The following is a 16,164-nucleotide window of genomic DNA, read 5'->3' as shown; positions in this document are numbered from 1 at the left end:
TCTTAACGCAGCACACCCACCACATTGGATGGTGCTGCTGTCACCTGCTGCGTGCCTCTTTCTGTGTGTTTGTTTGTTAGCGTTCTCGTGGCTCTGCTCAGGGCCATGTTCAGTCACAATCACTTTGTTATATTCACACCTCTTACTGACTCCTGTTTTCAGCATTAGTTCTGTTATTGGAATTGTGTGTGTGTGTGTGTGCGCGCGCACGCGCGTGTGTGTGTGTGTGCGTGCGTGCTTGCGTGTACATGCGCTAGTATTCTATCACACAGATTGGTGTGTTTACTGTGTGTTTGGCCTTGCTTTGGCTGGCTGGGGTAGGCTAAACAGGCTCTACTGTCCTCAGTCTGGTCTGGTCCTGGTCTTACTGCCATCTGCTAGTTGCTTTATGACGGCCTCTTCGTTTCCTTCTGTCAGAATCACACACTCAGTCCTGTTCTTGCTCTCCCCCTCCTTTAATGCTGAATGCTTCCTCTTGTTGTAGCTGTAGCTCCTTCATGTTTTAGCTCAGTATTTATGTGCAAAAAATAATTTTTTGTCTCACTTTGTTTTTAGGTTTTAATCACTGCTGAGCTCAATGGTGATATATTTCTATTTTGTCTACATACATCTACAAAACCCTAGATACTTTTTTATTCATAGTTTAGAAAAAGAACAGACAATCCTGACCTGGAAATGCTGCTGGGTGTCCTGTGTTGGTACCACACAGGTGCTTTTTTAATGCTTTTGACTCCAACCAAGAAGCAGTGGTGTGATTTTAAAATGCAAAGTGTCCAGCCTTTAATCTGCAGTGAGGGCTTTGTTATCGTTTCAAGTTTTGTGTTTGAACCAACAGGGCGTGGGGTTCAGCGATGACCTCTCCACATTAATAGGCCCCCTCCTACAAGTGTTGGTCTTTTCCTGAACCTGTCAGGATTTCATGTCCTGAAGGGGTTTTGGCAGCATTAGTATGTAGTTTGTTGTAACTGTTTCTGTAAGCACAATGACATTTTTCTTCTGCATTTTGGGGGAGTCTATACAGATTCGACAAAATAACCTGAAGTTGAGCCACCGCCGTTACCGCTATGAAAACTCCCAGTCAGGCACCTGTAGGCACTGTGCACGAATATGGCATTTGAATATAACCAGCAAAACATGGAAGTTGTTTCTTTTGCGATCAAGGAAGGCCAGGGTGGCGTGTGCAGTCATAGTCTGTTCTAGTAACAGCAGAAAACTTCAGATTTGGAAGAAAATGTTTTGTGAGAGACCGTGGATTCATGCAGGACCTGTCTGTTGGACCCTGCTTGACAGCCTCGTTCACCTACTAGAGCTCTGTGGTGTGGCTGCAGCAGCACCAGCGCCCCCCTGCCTGCCATGCAGTCACAGCAGAGACATAAACTGGTCACTCTCTCTTCTCATGGTCACTTTTACAGTGTGGTGATAGTGGGTGGTGTGTGAATGTCCCACTGAACGTTTTAGTCGTCTAAAAGTCGATGTAAAATTTACCCGACCCATCCGGAACTCAGGTCATTTTGACCCTCGATCAGAGATTCTGTAGCTGCCGTTTTTCTGGTAGTCCGGTCATGCCAGCCGGTCAGTAAAATATGCTTGAATATCTAAAACAAAACACAATCATGTGTTGTGTTTTTATGTCACAGCTTGTCCATAATGATTAAATGTCATTGTCAGCTTGCTGCGCTAACTGTGTGTGCATTGTTTAATGCTACAGCCTATTATCTCCCTATTAGTCTTTCCTGTATATCACTCAGACAAAATGATTATTCATAAATTAACATTGGTATTTATTTTATATACCTTCATCCATTAATGGAGGCCACTGACTAATGTCCTTAATCTCGGAATTTATCATGCGGTGACTGTAGAGGGTCATTTTGCAATGAAAGCATAATGAATAGGGATATAAGAAAATATCTATATGGCGATATAAGCAAAATATTTTCCTGCAATATTATATTGCTATTCAAAAGCAGTTTGTCAAATTTTTGGAAGAATTTTCATGCAAACATTTGTGTATATATTTTTTTTTGGTGCAAATCAAATGCCGACCGCTAGTTGCCTGCAGTGTGCAATAAGTTTTGTTTCCACCACTGACATGTAAACCCCTCTATTATGGTTCAGATACCTGATGTTAGACATGTTACATATTAGTTTGGACTTTTAATTGAATTTTCCCCTCAATAATTTTAGTCTTAAAAAAATTGCTAATATCTGTCTTAATGTAAGGCAATATATCTTGATGTATCATATCGTCTCCCCTGTATTGTGAAACGTATCTTATCGCCATAATTTTACCAATACACATCCCTAATAATAAAGTAAGTACATTTTATTTATATTTATATAGCACTCACCACAGACATAGAATCGCAAAGTGCATCACATAGATCAAAACAAAATAAAACAGTCATCAAATCATAATGATCTTAAAACAGAAATAGATTAACATCAGAAAAAATAAAGTAATCAAATGATAAAATATCATAAAGCAAATGAAAGATGATTACAGTTAAAAAGATTTACAGTGGGGCAAAAAAGTATTTAGTCAGCCACCGATTGTGCAAGTTCTCCCACTTAAAATGATGACAGAGGTCAGTAATTTACATCATAGGTACACTTCAACTGTGAGAGACAGAATGTGAAAAAAAATCCATGAATTCACATGGCAGGATTTTTAAAGAATTTATTTGTAAATCAGGGTGGAAAATAAGTATTTGGTCACTTCAAACAAGGAAAATCTCTGGCTCTCAGACCTGTAACGTCTTCTTTAAGAAGCTTTTCTGTCCTCCACTCGTTACCTGCATTAATGGCACCTGTTTGAACTCATTATCTGTATAAAAGACACCTGTCCACAGCCTCAAACAGTCAGACCCCAAACTCCACTATGGCCAAGACCAAAGAGCTTTCGAAGGACACCAGGAAAATAAATGTAGACCTGCACCAGACTGGGAAGAGTGAATCTACAATAGGCAAGCAGCTTGGTGTGAAAAAATCAACTGTGGGAGCAATTATCAGAAAATGGAAGACATACAAGATCCTTAATCTCCCTTGATCTGGGGCTCCACGCAAGATCTCATCCCGTGGGGTCGAAATGATCATGAGAATGGTGAGCAAGAACCCCAGAACCACACGGGGGGACCTGGTGAATGACCTGCAGAGAGCTGGGACCACAGTAACAAAGGTCACCATCAGTAACACTACAACGGCAGGGAATCAAATCCTGCAGTGCCAGACGTGTTCCGCTGCTGAAGCCAGTGCATGTCCAGGCCCGTCTGAAGTTTGCCAGAGAGCACATGGATGATACAGCAGAGGATTGGGAGAATGTCATGTGGTCAGATGAAACCAAAGTAGAACTTTTTGGTATAAACTCAACTAGTCGTGTTTGGAGAAAGAAGAATACTGAGTTGCATCCCAAGAACACCATACCTACTGTGAAGCATGGGGATGGGAACATCATGCTTTGGGGCTGTTTTTCTGCTAAGGGGACAGGACGACTGATCCGTGTTAAGGACAGAATGAATGGGGCCATGTATCGTGAGATTCTGAGCCAAAACCTCCTTCCATCAGTGAGAGCTTTGAAGATGAAACATGGCTAGGTCTTCCAACACGACAATGATCCCAAACACACCACCCGCGCAACAAAGGAGTGGCTCCATGAGAAGCATTTGAAAGTTGAATTTTTGTTATTGACCAAATATTTATTTTCCACCCTGATTTACAAACAAATTCTTTAAAAATCCTGCCATGTGAATTCATGGATTTTTTCCACATTCTGTCTCTCACAGTTGAAGTGTACCTATGATGTAAATTACTGACCTCTGTTATCATTTTAAGTGGGAGAACTTGCACAATCGGTGGCTGACTAAATACTTTTTTGCCCCACTGTATGTAAAAGCAGCTTTAAATAAAAGGGTCTTTAGCTGATTTTTAAAAGTGTTCAGACAGTCAATGCTATGTAAGGATAAAGGAAGATCATTCCAAAGTCGGCGTGCCACAGTCTGGAAGGAGCGATCACCTCGACTTTTATATCTGGTCTTTGGAACTTCTAGAAGGTTCTGGTGGGTGGACCTGAGGGCTCGGTTGGAGCAGAAGGCTTTAACAGTTCAGTAACATAGGGAGGGGCTTTACCATGTAGAACATTGAACGTTATGGTCGTTATAGTTAACGGGTAACCAGTGCAGAGACATTAGAATAGGTGTGATGTGTGCTCTTCTGTTTGCTCCAGTTAAGAGCCTCGCTGCAGAGTTCTGGAACAACTGAAGGCAGTCAAGGGCTTTGTTGTTAAAACATGTGGAGAGTGTGTTACAGTAATCTAGACGGGAGGAGATAAAGGCATGGATGACCATTTCAAGTTCATGTTTTGACACCAACCTTCGCAGTTTGGAGATATTTTTTAAATGATAAAAACTGTTTCGGACCAATGTTTTTGAGTGGCCTTCAAGAGACATTCATTTATCAAAAACAACACCCAAATTCCTTAATGATAAATTAATCACTTACGTGTGTCAATGCAGCTATTGCAGCCCAGCAAGGTGGCCGAATACACAAATCGCTCACCAAATTCGTCTGTTAGTATTAGATATTTTTTTCTACCGGTATTACCTGTTCAGTGAGAATTACAATGAGAGAAATAAGAATTCAGACTTCATTCTGTGTAGAAGCCCCTTTTTATTCTACCTCTGGACCTGTCGCCTTCTGCTTATGAAAGGATCTGAAGAAGAGGTTCTACAGTTGTTTGGTTGATTTCATCCTCATGTCACTGGTAAATGTTTCATGTACAATTCTGTTTTCTTGATCCTTTTGCTGATGTGATGATGAAGAGATGCTGAGCAGGGCTGGTAAAGCATTGATGGGAGCATTGAGTGGTTTAAGAACAAGGCTGTTCTGCTGCTCTGATGAGCACGTCCTTCAGCTGAAGTGAAGAGTTTCACTTCATCCACACGTCACTGTCAGCATGGCGGACTGTTTGTGTCTGAATAAATCATGAAATTGGTCCTTTGAAAGCATTGATCCAAGAATAGCACTCATGAAATATTAACAGCACCTAACTTACCCACTGACTCCTAATGCTTACTGCAGATTTATGGATTTTTGATACATGCATGACATGAAAACAACCTTTCAGAAGGAAACAAAGGCACCAACTCTCTAACTGTTCAGATACATTTAGAACTAACTCTCAGCGCCGCAGATTACTCATCTCACATTTTTAGGATGCTTTTTGGTTTGTCCAAATTGTAGAAAATCCATTTTGTGAGTCCGTCTTTTAGATAATCCTGTAAAACTCAATTCAGCATTTGTAACATTGTTTACAAAACCTTTTTTAACTTCTCTTTTATTGTTTCGATAAGTCACCCCAGTGGTCTTTTGAAACACATTTTGCGCCTAATCTTTAACTCCAGAATCATCGCTGCAGACCCCGCCTGGCTCCGCCCATCAGTCTGTGCACCAGTGCAAATGGCCGGTCAGACACTGAATCATTAATGATTCTTTTCTACATGGCATTTGAGGAGAAATGACACAAGGTTTCTGAGAGAGAGTCTGCACAGGAACTCTACATTAAAACATTTACAGCAGACTGGCTGTCTGGGTGGCGAAGATGCGTCTGGCTCTGGGATTTTTGTGCACTAAGGTGACATTTTCTTCTTATTCTGGTAAAAAGCTTGAGCTTGGACACCGTGTAGTGGTAAGAGATTCTCTCGTTGCATAACTGCAGAAGTGATTATTTGCTTTGGTCTGCTCTTTGATAATGCAAGTTGCAAAATATGGCCCCAAATATGGGGTTCCCCTGATGAGAGTAGCAGAAGAACCCTGTTAGTAGTTCTCATGTACAAGTAATTGCATTATGTCTTGGTTCATATTCGTGGCTTTGCGCGTATTTGATCTTTTGCTTTCAAAGAACAGGATCTGGCTTTGAGGCAGGCTGTGGAGTTTGCTGAGTGAAGAGAAGAAAGTTGGCAGTTAATTAGCTTGTTACTATGCATAGCAAACTGTTTGATATGCAGTGTTGATGTCTGTCTTTCTCGTACTGTATTCAGTATTTTCTGAAAGCGGGTTAAATCTGTGCATTTTGGTGGAAAATGTGGTTGCAATGGATGTTTCTGCTGTAAGAGGTTACACTGGCTGTTCTTAAATTAGTTCTCTAAGCATTTCAGATGATTCTAATCCAAAGCACTAAGTGGGGAAGGTATTCAGGTTTAATCTGTTGGCTTTGCGTTGCTGAGAGGCACTTGGAGCATCATCTGGGGTTTGCAGGTGTCCGACCCAGCTGTTGTGGGTCAAATTTGAGCTGCTGATTCTGGAAGAAGCTGGAACATTCCCCATGGGCTCATTTTTATCACAGACTCACTTATATGTTCATTCTTCTTAGGCCACAGAAAACGAGCCAGGTGACATGGACCTGAGCGGCCTGCCAGAGACCGCCGTCGACTCTGAAGAGGATGATGATGAGGAGGACATCGAGCGAGCGTCAGACCCCCTCATGAGCCGGGACATTGTGCGGGACTGTCTGGAGAAAGACCCCATGGACAGAACGGACGATGATATTGGTAAATACCAAGATTTGAGTTTTACTCCCATCTGTTGCTGGTTTAAAACTTTTAAAGTCACTGGCAGCAGTTTGGGAATGCAGCATTATCAAGATGTTTTTTGAGATTAACAACATAAGCAACATAGTTCAAGCCTGGAGACGTACCACGTTTCTCAGATTTAAACGTAGCTCTTTTTTTTAAGTCCCACTCCTTGTTTTTAAGTTTTTTTGTTTGTTATTTTTTTTATTTATTTTTTTAATCAAAACCAGCCACAACACATCTGACTAAAGTGTGCACTGCTCTCATTTGCAACGTCGGCTTTCGAGTAATTCTCAAAGCCACATCAGGCTTTCCGTATCATATCCCCTAAAGCTATGACTCAACTCCAACTCTAATGATAGTCATGTTTAAAAAAAATAAGTACACAGTTAGGGCTTAGCTGTGGATGTAGTGAGGATGATGCATTGGACATAGAGAGAAGGAGCCAGAGCCAACACCTCCCCCCTCCTTCACTGATCTCCCTTGCTGTACCCTCCCTCCTCCTCTCTGCCAGCAGGGTTTTCTAGGTCACTCCAGCACATCCTCTCGCCTCACCTCTCCCAGCGCATTAAACTTTCAGTGCTGCCGCAGCTTCACACACGCTTCTGTTGCCATGCCAAGCCCAGGTCAGCCGGTGCACTAGACTGCTGCTGGTGAGGCTGGAGGTAGAAAGGGTGTTGTTCCTCATCGAGCATCGTCATCATCAGAGGGTGCTGAGAAATAACTCAGACTTTGTTATATATTCTATTTAGTTTGTCTACAAATAAACTAAGAAGATATCTAGCTGAACGAAATTTAAATATAAGAAAAAAAGTATTGTTTAAACCTTTATGATCACACTGGCCTATGAGCATGATTACCTATGTCAAAACGTATTAATTAGTATTTTTCATGCAAATGCATGATGAAATTTCAGCAACTGTGCCCATAAAAAGGTCAAAGGGCAATCAGTTAAAACAAGTTTTCAAGTCATGAGGTGTTACAACCTGTTTTGGAACTGTGTTGCTTCATTGTGGTTGTCATGTTGGCCCCTCAATCCACTCCACCTGAGGGGTGGAGGAAATTGAAAAACATCCAGAACGTTTCCAAACCTAAGTCTAAGGGAGGAAACTCTACCACTAGGCCACTGGTAGTGCTTGTATGCTTTGGCAAACATGAACTAGCTTGTCATTTTGTGATTTTTATTTATTTATTGTTTTGATCCGCCTGGACAGCACTCTTCCTGCAGTGGTGCAGTTTGTTCAGCAGCACCATAAACTCACACAGAGGTCACGGGTGGGATTTGTCAGCCATTATTCTTGGCTCACCAAAAAGTTTTTATCAATAAAATAGATATCTGGCTCAACTTTCTCCCTGTAATGATTTCCTTTATTGGCTACATCATGATGATAGTGATGATCTGTTTACAAGCTCTCCCTGCCTCCAGCTTGTGTATTTTTGGCAGAATTGAGGGAGATATTTGAGCAGACTTGCCAAGAGCACCACCCCACCCCACCCTCTAAGATTTTCAGTGTTGTTTCTTTTCCTTCTTTTGGTCCATCTTACAGAGCAACTACTGGAGTTCATGCATCAACTGCCAGCATTTGCTAACATGACCATGTCAGTGAGGAGGGAACTCTGCGCCGTCATGGTGTTTGCAGTAGTGGAACGCGCCGGCACCATCGTTCTGAATGACGGAGAGGAGGTGCGTGTTGAATATTCACACAAATAATCCATGTCCAATGGCTTTTGAAAAGTATGCATACATCTGTGTGTAAAACGTTTCTCAGGACCTCCATCTCACCTCTACACACCAACAAATCTTTGCCTTTTATTTCATGTTTTTTCTGCTCTGTTAAACCTGAATGGTCAACATCACTTATCGCGGGGTCTTTCCAGGATCCCTTAGGCCCCCAAAGCTTTAATGTTTTGTTTTTTCTCTCAGGTCGAGACATGGCATTCTGTTTCAAGCAGGACAATTTGCTTACTTTTCACAGTGATGCTCTTTAACAATAGAGTAGTCTTTGTCTCTCAGGCTTGGCTTCAACAGTAAATGGAAGCTTTAAGGTAATTCAGGGGTCACTGATTATGTTTAAGTGAGTCAGACTTGTAACAATTCTTAGTGGGTGAATATTTCCTATTGATGTGTAGCACTAATGAATGAAACCATCTGTCAGTGCAGCCATCTGAACATAATTCTTTTAGTTAAATAACTTTGATTCATTAAGGGACACGCTCGGCTTGCAGTACTACATAACATTTAAGATGGTCTGGAAGAACGTTATTTCTGTTACATGTCTGATTTTGTTCCTCCATTTCAAATGTTTGTTTTATTTACATCACTTTTTCTCCTTTAAACATCTAACCACTGTCTTTGTGTGTCCGTGCTACAGCTGGACTCGTGGTCGGTGATCCTGAATGGCTCAGTGGAAGTGACACACCCCGACAGCCGGACAGAGATCCTGTGTATGGGAAACAGTTTTGGGGTGTCACCAACAATGGAGAAGGAGTACATGAAAGGTGTCATGAAGACCAAGGTGGACGACTGCCAGGTGGGAACCTTACTTTCCCTGGCTTGGGCTGATCTGTTACACTCTGATGGTGTTAACAGGTCCATTTCCTTTGCATTTGGGTGTGAAAGACATGGCAGGAGTCCCGTCATCTTATGTTATTAAATCCTGCGGTGACCCACTTGTGCTGAAAGTGTTTGCACTCATGACGCAGAAAGTCCCTTGGGGCAGCAGCATCCACTTACAGAAAGAGAATCAGCCACCGTTTGCAAACTTTTAACGTCACACTGTCACATGTTCAACAGGAACAATGTACCCAACAATGGAGGCTGACACACAGAAATGTGTCAGGTTTTCTGATTAAAATTGAGCTCTTCAGACTTAGTAAAAATGTTCTCTTTTTTTACTTGATCAGTGAGACAGTTGTTTATGTTTAAACAGAAATCATTTCTATTTAGCAGTTAGATCACTTTCAGATAGATTTTGAATGAAATCTTAGTTTGATCCAAAGCAAAAACATCAATCTCTGATTTAATCTTTAGATTGTAAATTTGAGATTTAAGAATATTTCTTTGTCTTTTTTTTAGTTTGTATGTATAGCCCAGCAAGAGTACTGCTGCATCCTTAACCAGGTGGAAAAGAACATGCAGAAGGTTGAGGAGGAGGGAGAGATTGTTATGGTGAAGGAGCACCGTGAACTAGACCGCACTGGCACCAGGAAAGGACACATCGTCATCAAGGTTACAAAGCAGCAGTCATTCTTTTATAGCCATCATAATCCTGCATGGAAGGCTTTTTCAAAATAATAATAACACCATCGTTTTGAACATCAGGGCACACCAGAGCGTCTCACCATGCACCTGGTGGAGGAGCACTCAGTGGTGGACCCAACCTATATAGAGGACTTCCTGTTGACCTACAGGACCTTCCTCTCCAGCCCCATGGTCGTGGGCAAGAAGCTCCTGGAGTGGTTTCACGACCCCAGTCTCAGGGACAAGGTACAGACACACATTTTTAATATATCTTGAGTTGCAAGATTCTTATTGGCTGTGCGCTTCATGAGTGATGGAGTCAGGATTATAAATCTTGAGACAAACCTAAATAAAAGTCAGGAAAACATCTAATCTGACAACAAACTCGGACTTTCAACCACAATTAGACGTGACTGAACAATAGAGTAGGGGAACCCTTTTTTCACACTAGAAGGATCAACAGTAGCATAACGGTTTACTCGCGACTGTGGCTGCATGCCAGTACACAGCAGGAGAATCTCAGCTGCAGAGCTCCTGACTGGACTCACGAGATCACAAAATCCCTCAAGACTTCTGCCATCCTCCTTGTCATCCTCCTCCTTAAAGTATCTTTCCAGAGTTTTCTACTTTCAGAAATTATGTATGGTTTTTCAGAAATCCATAAAAGTGATTGTCTCATCATGTACTGTGATATAATGTAAACAATGCGTCTTTTTTTTTTTTTTTTTTTTTGCTAAGCACGCCCCCTACCCCGCAGAGCTCCGTGCAATAGGAAACTGAGTGCCGACTAGGGCTAACCAATAGCGTTAGACTGCCGCTTAGAGGCTTCAAATTTAAGGGCCACCTAGGCTGATGTAGAGTTGATGAACTTTTCACGGACAAGAAAGTCTTTAAAATATAAATATATGAAAACGCAACATGACATGAGAATAATACTTGTAAAACTGCATGTTTTAGCTCTGTTTGTCAGCTACAGAAGCACATTTATGAACAGAAACATGAAGTTGCCATCTTAAAAAAACAGCAAAAGACCTTTTGTGTGATATGCTTGTCAGCCACTAGATGGTACCGAAAGAGACTTTAACTCGCGATAACACAAAATTATCCGATTTTATGCCATCCGCCATTCAACCAGAAAGAAGGAAATCACGTTTGATGTTGCTGTTTTATGTCATGTTGTTCCTCTTAACTGCCAGGATTAAAGCCATGAAAAACACACTGTTGTACTTCTGGAACAATACTGGGAGTAAATAAGCAGTTAGGTCACTTGTATTGATCACATCGCTGTAATAGTTTTCTATTTTAAAAATTTTCAGGGGTTTTACACTGAAACCGTGTGTGTGTGATTTATTTCCTATCTAGCCCTATGTTAACTGTGGTAACTGTCGTGTCCCAGAAGTGGCTCATGACAAAAAGATAACCTGATCCTATCTTTAGAGGTGTGGCGAGCTGCTTCTGGGACGCACCTGAAAATTTCCGTGTCTCGGCTGGTTTGAAACGCTCCATAGACTGTAATGGATTCTAATTTGAAGCAGTGACGTTCTGCAGCCATTCTGTGCTGCTGATGTCTTCAGTGTGAAGTAGGGGTCAGACTGGTCCTTCTCAACAAAGACTGGGTATTTCAAAGTCAAAAGTCTTTATTGTCGTCATCAAGAGAAAACAAAGAAAGTATGCAGCCTCTGCTGAGTGTAGCATCAAAACATTGAGAAGTTGACAGATTAAAATGCCCATGTGAAAGTCCACACACAAATGTAGACCAAGGTTGATATTTATCTTGAATCTGTCATTTGGAGTCAGAATGGTTTTAGCCACACACGCAGAACCCATGCTGATTCTGTCCTCTCTGCAGGTTACACGGGTAGTCTTGCTGTGGGTAAACAATCACTTCAATGACTTTGAGGGAGATCCTGCCATGACTCACTTTTTGGAGGAATTTGAAAACAATCTGGAGAAAGAAGTAAGTGTAGTATGCCTTATTAGAAGTTCAACACTTCCTCTCAAAGTATGCTTGCAGCTGATGTTTTTCTTCACTTATTTATCCAGAAAATGTGTGGACACCTCAGACTGTTAAATATAGCATGTGCTGCTAAAGCCAAGCCACGGCTGGTGACACTGACCAAGCCATCCAGGGACTCTCCTTTGGCGTTCAGCCTCCTTGGAGGTCAGGAGAAAGGTTTCTCTGTCTTCATTGATGCCGTGGAGCCAGGAAGCAAAGCAGCAGAAGCTGGTCTCAAGCGTGGGGATCAGGTAAGAATTACTTTGATGTAATATTTTTGCAGTAAGCATGTGTTTTGACACCAGCTACTAGGGATGTAAGAAAATATTGATATGGCAATATATTGCTATATTTTTTCCTGCAATAGATATTCAAAAGCCATGTATTGAATTTTTGGAAGAAATTACATGCAAACATTTGTGTATTTTCTTTTCTTCTAGTGTATCACAGTATATCGTATCGTCTTCCCTGTATCGTGATATGTATCGTAATTGACCGTATTATCCAGCTGAAGCCTGTTTTTTGTTGTGGAATTGGTTTTGCAGTTTGATCTAATGGGTCCTTTTGAGAAGTTTTACATTGAGCTCGTCGGTAGCTGCCAGCACTCCATGCTGACTTTCTCCTCGCTACTTCTCAGCCATTTTCACACTCTGCAGGCTTTCGGCTTTAGGCAAAGTCTCTTAATCCTTGAAATGATCTTGAGAGTGTCTGGATGTGAGTTAAGCCCTCTTGACTCCAAACATCCTCTGCAGCTGTTTCCCTTAAAGGAAGCAGAGATGCTCACTTCCTTGGAAGCTTTGCCTCTCACACCGCTCTCACCTTCCACGTCACGTTTTACTGCTTCAGTTACTGTCGCTTCTTTTTCAGAACCTTACTAGCTCAGAGCTTCAGTGCTAACATTTGCTGTTTGTCATGGAGGTATGGCATATTGACAGCAGAGATCTCCTTGTAAACTGGTGTCTGAGGACTTCACAAGAGCAGACCGGACCTGATGTTACTGTTAAAGGGTGACTTCTTCTTTCAGCAAAAAGAGAAGTGGCAGCCTGGTTGGAAGATAGTCTAAATGCAAACTAAACCTGTAGTTTTGTAGAAGTGAAGGTTTTTGTGTCAGTTATTATGAGGGAGGAGTTACATTTTTGTGCATCAACTGCAGAGTAGGCAAGGTTTTGTTTATTTTGATGAAGTTCAGGCAATTTGAAGGAGTTGAGGCAGTGAAATGTGTCATTAATCAATCCCTCACACATATTACATCAACACTAGCTGGTGCCATGTCAGCCCTGTGGTGAAGACATTTAAATTTCAGCTAAATAATTTATTGCGTCTCTTCTTTCTACAGATCTTGGAGGTCAATGGGCAAAATTTTGAAAACGTCCAGTTCAGTAAAGCCAACGAGATTCTTAAAAACAACACCCACTTGTCGATAACTGTGAAGACAAATCTTTTAGGTAAAGCATCATGTTCTTCCCCAGCTTTAAAGCATTAGCACTTGTTTGGCTCATCACTTTGCCTTTCCTCTTAGTGTTTAAAGAGCTGCTAACACGGCCAGAACATGACCACGACTTGGATGTGGATGAAGAACTTGACAGGAAGAACGGAGCTCCCCACTTACCAAAGATTGGGGACATTAAGAAGGCCAGCCGCTACTCCATACCAGACCTGGCTGTGGACGTGGAGCAGGTTATTGGTCTGGAGAAAGCCAGCAAGAAGGCCAAGACCAATACAGTCGGAGGGCGCAACAAATTAAAAAAGATCTTTGATAAGACACTCACCAGCATCCTGCCTCCCAAACCATACAAGTAATTAACCCAACAGTGGAAAATAATCTGTTGATGTTGAAATGTTGCTTTGATCAATGATCAGATCAGTGCTGTACATGATGAATTTTTTAACACAAATTCTTCTTCTCCGGATTACTCTGGGAGGATTTTTGCAGCCAAGCTTTCCCACACAGATGCTGCCCTCTGCCTGTTGTTGACCAAACTGCTTTCCCATCCCTCTGCCCTCCTTGTCTCCGTAGTGATGTTTGCGTTGGCCAATCACAAGACGACAGCATAGTGGGGATGAAGCAGTCCAAACAGATCCCACCAGCTCTGCCGGTCAGTGGAAACCTGTCGTCCTCAAACCCAGACCTCCTGCAGTCGCATCACCGCATCCTGGACTTCAACAACCAGCCTGGTGGGTGTTTAATCCGCGTAAAATAAGATTTGTGACATTTATACATTTATAAAATCTTAAAATTGGGAATTTGATGTTGAGCTTAAAAAAACGTCAGCCTTTTCACAAGTTGACCTGGATCCCTGAGGTGTGACAAGTTTTGATAAAAATACAACAAAACGACAAAAGAAAGCTTTCAGATACTTTTTTTCCTTTCTTCTTAGAGTTAGCTGCACTCCTCCTCCCTTATTGTGTGTTTTTGGGAGGTGGTCACTCTGACATGAATTGCTTTAATAGAAAAGAAACCCTTCGGTTGTCAGACTAACAGTTCAGAATGATGTAGTTTAATTCACAAATATTTCCTTCTCCTTTATGTTTTTGTCCTTTCAGTATCGGTCATTCTGAGTGAGTACTTTTCCTCCTCATGAGTTTGCTTCTCTTAATCAAAGTTTGTCTCTTCTTAGTCTCATCAGCTCTTGTGCAGACCTGCAGTAAGCTACATGTTCTCTGGGAGGTGATTTGTGATTCTGATCCAATGAACAAATAATGGGAAAAAAACTTTGTGGTCATTTCACACGTGGCGGTGCACTTGTCTCCTTTTCGTCTATAAATTCCTCTTGTGCTTGCTAAACCTTAAAGTAAACCCAACAATCACCGCTCTTCATTTGTTTGAGATCCAGTCCACATTCATTTTACTTGGAAGAGGTCATAGACTAATGTGTATCCATGCTCTTGATGTTCTCTCTTCAGACATGTCCGACCAAGTGTTACGAGTCTTCAAGGCGGACCAGCAGTCTCGGTACATCATGATCGGGAAGGACACCACGGCTAAAGAGGTGGTGGCCCAGGCCATCAGGGAGTTTGCTGTGACTGCAGCAGCCGAGGCTTACTCTTTGTGTGAGGTGTCAGTCACACCAGAGGGCGTCATCAAACAGAGGCGACTACCAGATCAGCTCTCTAAACTAGCTGACAGAATTCAATTAAGTGGCAGGTAATGACATTAAAACCTTCAATCGTCTTTCTTCTACACCTTGATTTTGAAACTGACAACACAAGTGGCTAAAACCTTTTAAATAATATGATGAAATCATCTCCTGTCTTCATTAGATACTACCTGAAGAGCAACATGGAGACAGAGACGCTGTGCTCAGACGAGGATGCCCAGGACCTCCTTCGAGAAGGCCAGATCTCTTTGTTGCAGCTCAGCACCGTGGAGGTGGCCACCCAGCTCTCCATGAGAGCCTTTGAACTTTTCTGCGCCATCGAGCCCACCGAGTACATCGACGACCTGTTCAAGCTGCACTCAAAGACCGGCTCAGTCAGCCTCAAGCGCTTCGAGGAGTCCATCAACCACGAGACGTTTTGGGTAGCGACAGAGGTGGTGCGAGAATCTAACCAACTCAAGCGCATGAAGATTGTGAAGCACTTCATCAAGATCGCTCTGCACTGTCGAGAATGCAAGAACTTCAACTCCATGTTTGCCATCATCAGGTGGGGCCGCAAGCAAGGAGTTTAGTACAATTGTTCAGTTTTTCTTGTCTTTAATTTTAATCTCTTTATTCCATTTTATATTTTTATTCATGCCTCTCTGTTGATCATCAATTTGTATTAACACACATGATTTCTCTGTTACATCTGTTTCCTACCAGCGGCTTGAACTTGGCTCCAGTCTCCAGACTGAGAGGGACATGGGAGAAGTTACCTAGCAAGTATGAGAAGCTGTTTGGGGACTTGCAGGACCTGTTTGACCCTTCTAGGAACATGGCCAAGTACAGAAATGTCCTCAACAATCAGAACCTCCAGCCACCAATCATACCACTGTTCCCAGTCATCAAGAAGGATCTCACCTTCCTACATGAAGGTATGCCACAGGAAACATGTTGGAAGGAAAGCATTTCAAATTGAAACTTGTTTATCTTTAATCAAAGGGATTTATCAGTAAACAAATAAGGATTACTATTATATTTATATTACCTACAAATATAGTTAATTAAGATTAATGTTGGTCAAAAACAAATCAGGTTACCCCACTAACACCAAAGCTGACTTAAAATTTGCAGCATTCAGAATTTAGTTAGCAAAAATTGCATTTAAAAAATCAGCATTTATTATTTTTCATCTATGATTTTTTACATTTTTGTTATAATTTGATGCATTTACATGATAAATGTTATGTACTTCATTCAGGTACTGCTAAGCTATCATGT

At 41.8% G+C, this 16,164-nt stretch overlaps 2 protein-coding genes across 13 annotated transcripts in view; one reads left to right on the top strand and one right to left on the bottom strand.

Moving 5' to 3' along the window:
* LOC139069636 (uncharacterized) overlaps positions 1 to 16,164 on the bottom strand; it is a 438,794-nt gene that overhangs the window by 131,759 nt on the left and 290,871 nt on the right. The window lies entirely within an intron of this gene.
* The window catches only part of rapgef2b (Rap guanine nucleotide exchange factor 2b), a 138,655-nt gene that overhangs the window by 109,384 nt on the left and 13,107 nt on the right, over positions 1 to 16,164 (top strand). For 8 of the 12 annotated variants that reach the window (XM_054739304.2, XM_054739300.2, XM_054739301.2 and 5 more), the window contains 14 exons: positions 6,368 to 6,545; positions 8,114 to 8,250; positions 8,939 to 9,097; positions 9,643 to 9,795; positions 9,889 to 10,053; positions 11,657 to 11,764; positions 11,851 to 12,054; positions 13,140 to 13,248; positions 13,323 to 13,599; positions 13,821 to 13,978; positions 14,348 to 14,362; positions 14,708 to 14,948; positions 15,065 to 15,448; positions 15,607 to 15,818. In XM_054739304.2, coding sequence (XP_054595279.1) covers positions 6,368 to 6,545; positions 8,114 to 8,250; positions 8,939 to 9,097; positions 9,643 to 9,795; positions 9,889 to 10,053; positions 11,657 to 11,764; positions 11,851 to 12,054; positions 13,140 to 13,248; positions 13,323 to 13,599; positions 13,821 to 13,978; positions 14,348 to 14,362; positions 14,708 to 14,948; positions 15,065 to 15,448; positions 15,607 to 15,818 — 2,500 coding nt within the window. The remainder of the gene's footprint in view (positions 1 to 6,367; positions 6,546 to 8,113; positions 8,251 to 8,938; positions 9,098 to 9,642; positions 9,796 to 9,888; positions 10,054 to 11,656; positions 11,765 to 11,850; positions 12,055 to 13,139; positions 13,249 to 13,322; positions 13,600 to 13,820; positions 13,979 to 14,347; positions 14,363 to 14,707; positions 14,949 to 15,064; positions 15,449 to 15,606; positions 15,819 to 16,164) is intronic. The other 4 variants (XM_054739302.2, XM_015951068.3, XM_054739297.2 and 1 more) reach the window with 1 other exon arrangement.

The sequence above is a fragment of the Nothobranchius furzeri genome, chromosome 1, assembly GCF_043380555.1.
Source record: "Nothobranchius furzeri strain GRZ-AD chromosome 1, NfurGRZ-RIMD1, whole genome shotgun sequence".
NCBI classification, from domain to species: Eukaryota; Metazoa; Chordata; class Actinopteri; order Cyprinodontiformes; family Nothobranchiidae; genus Nothobranchius; species Nothobranchius furzeri.
This window is presented reverse-complemented; position numbering and strand designations above follow the sequence as displayed.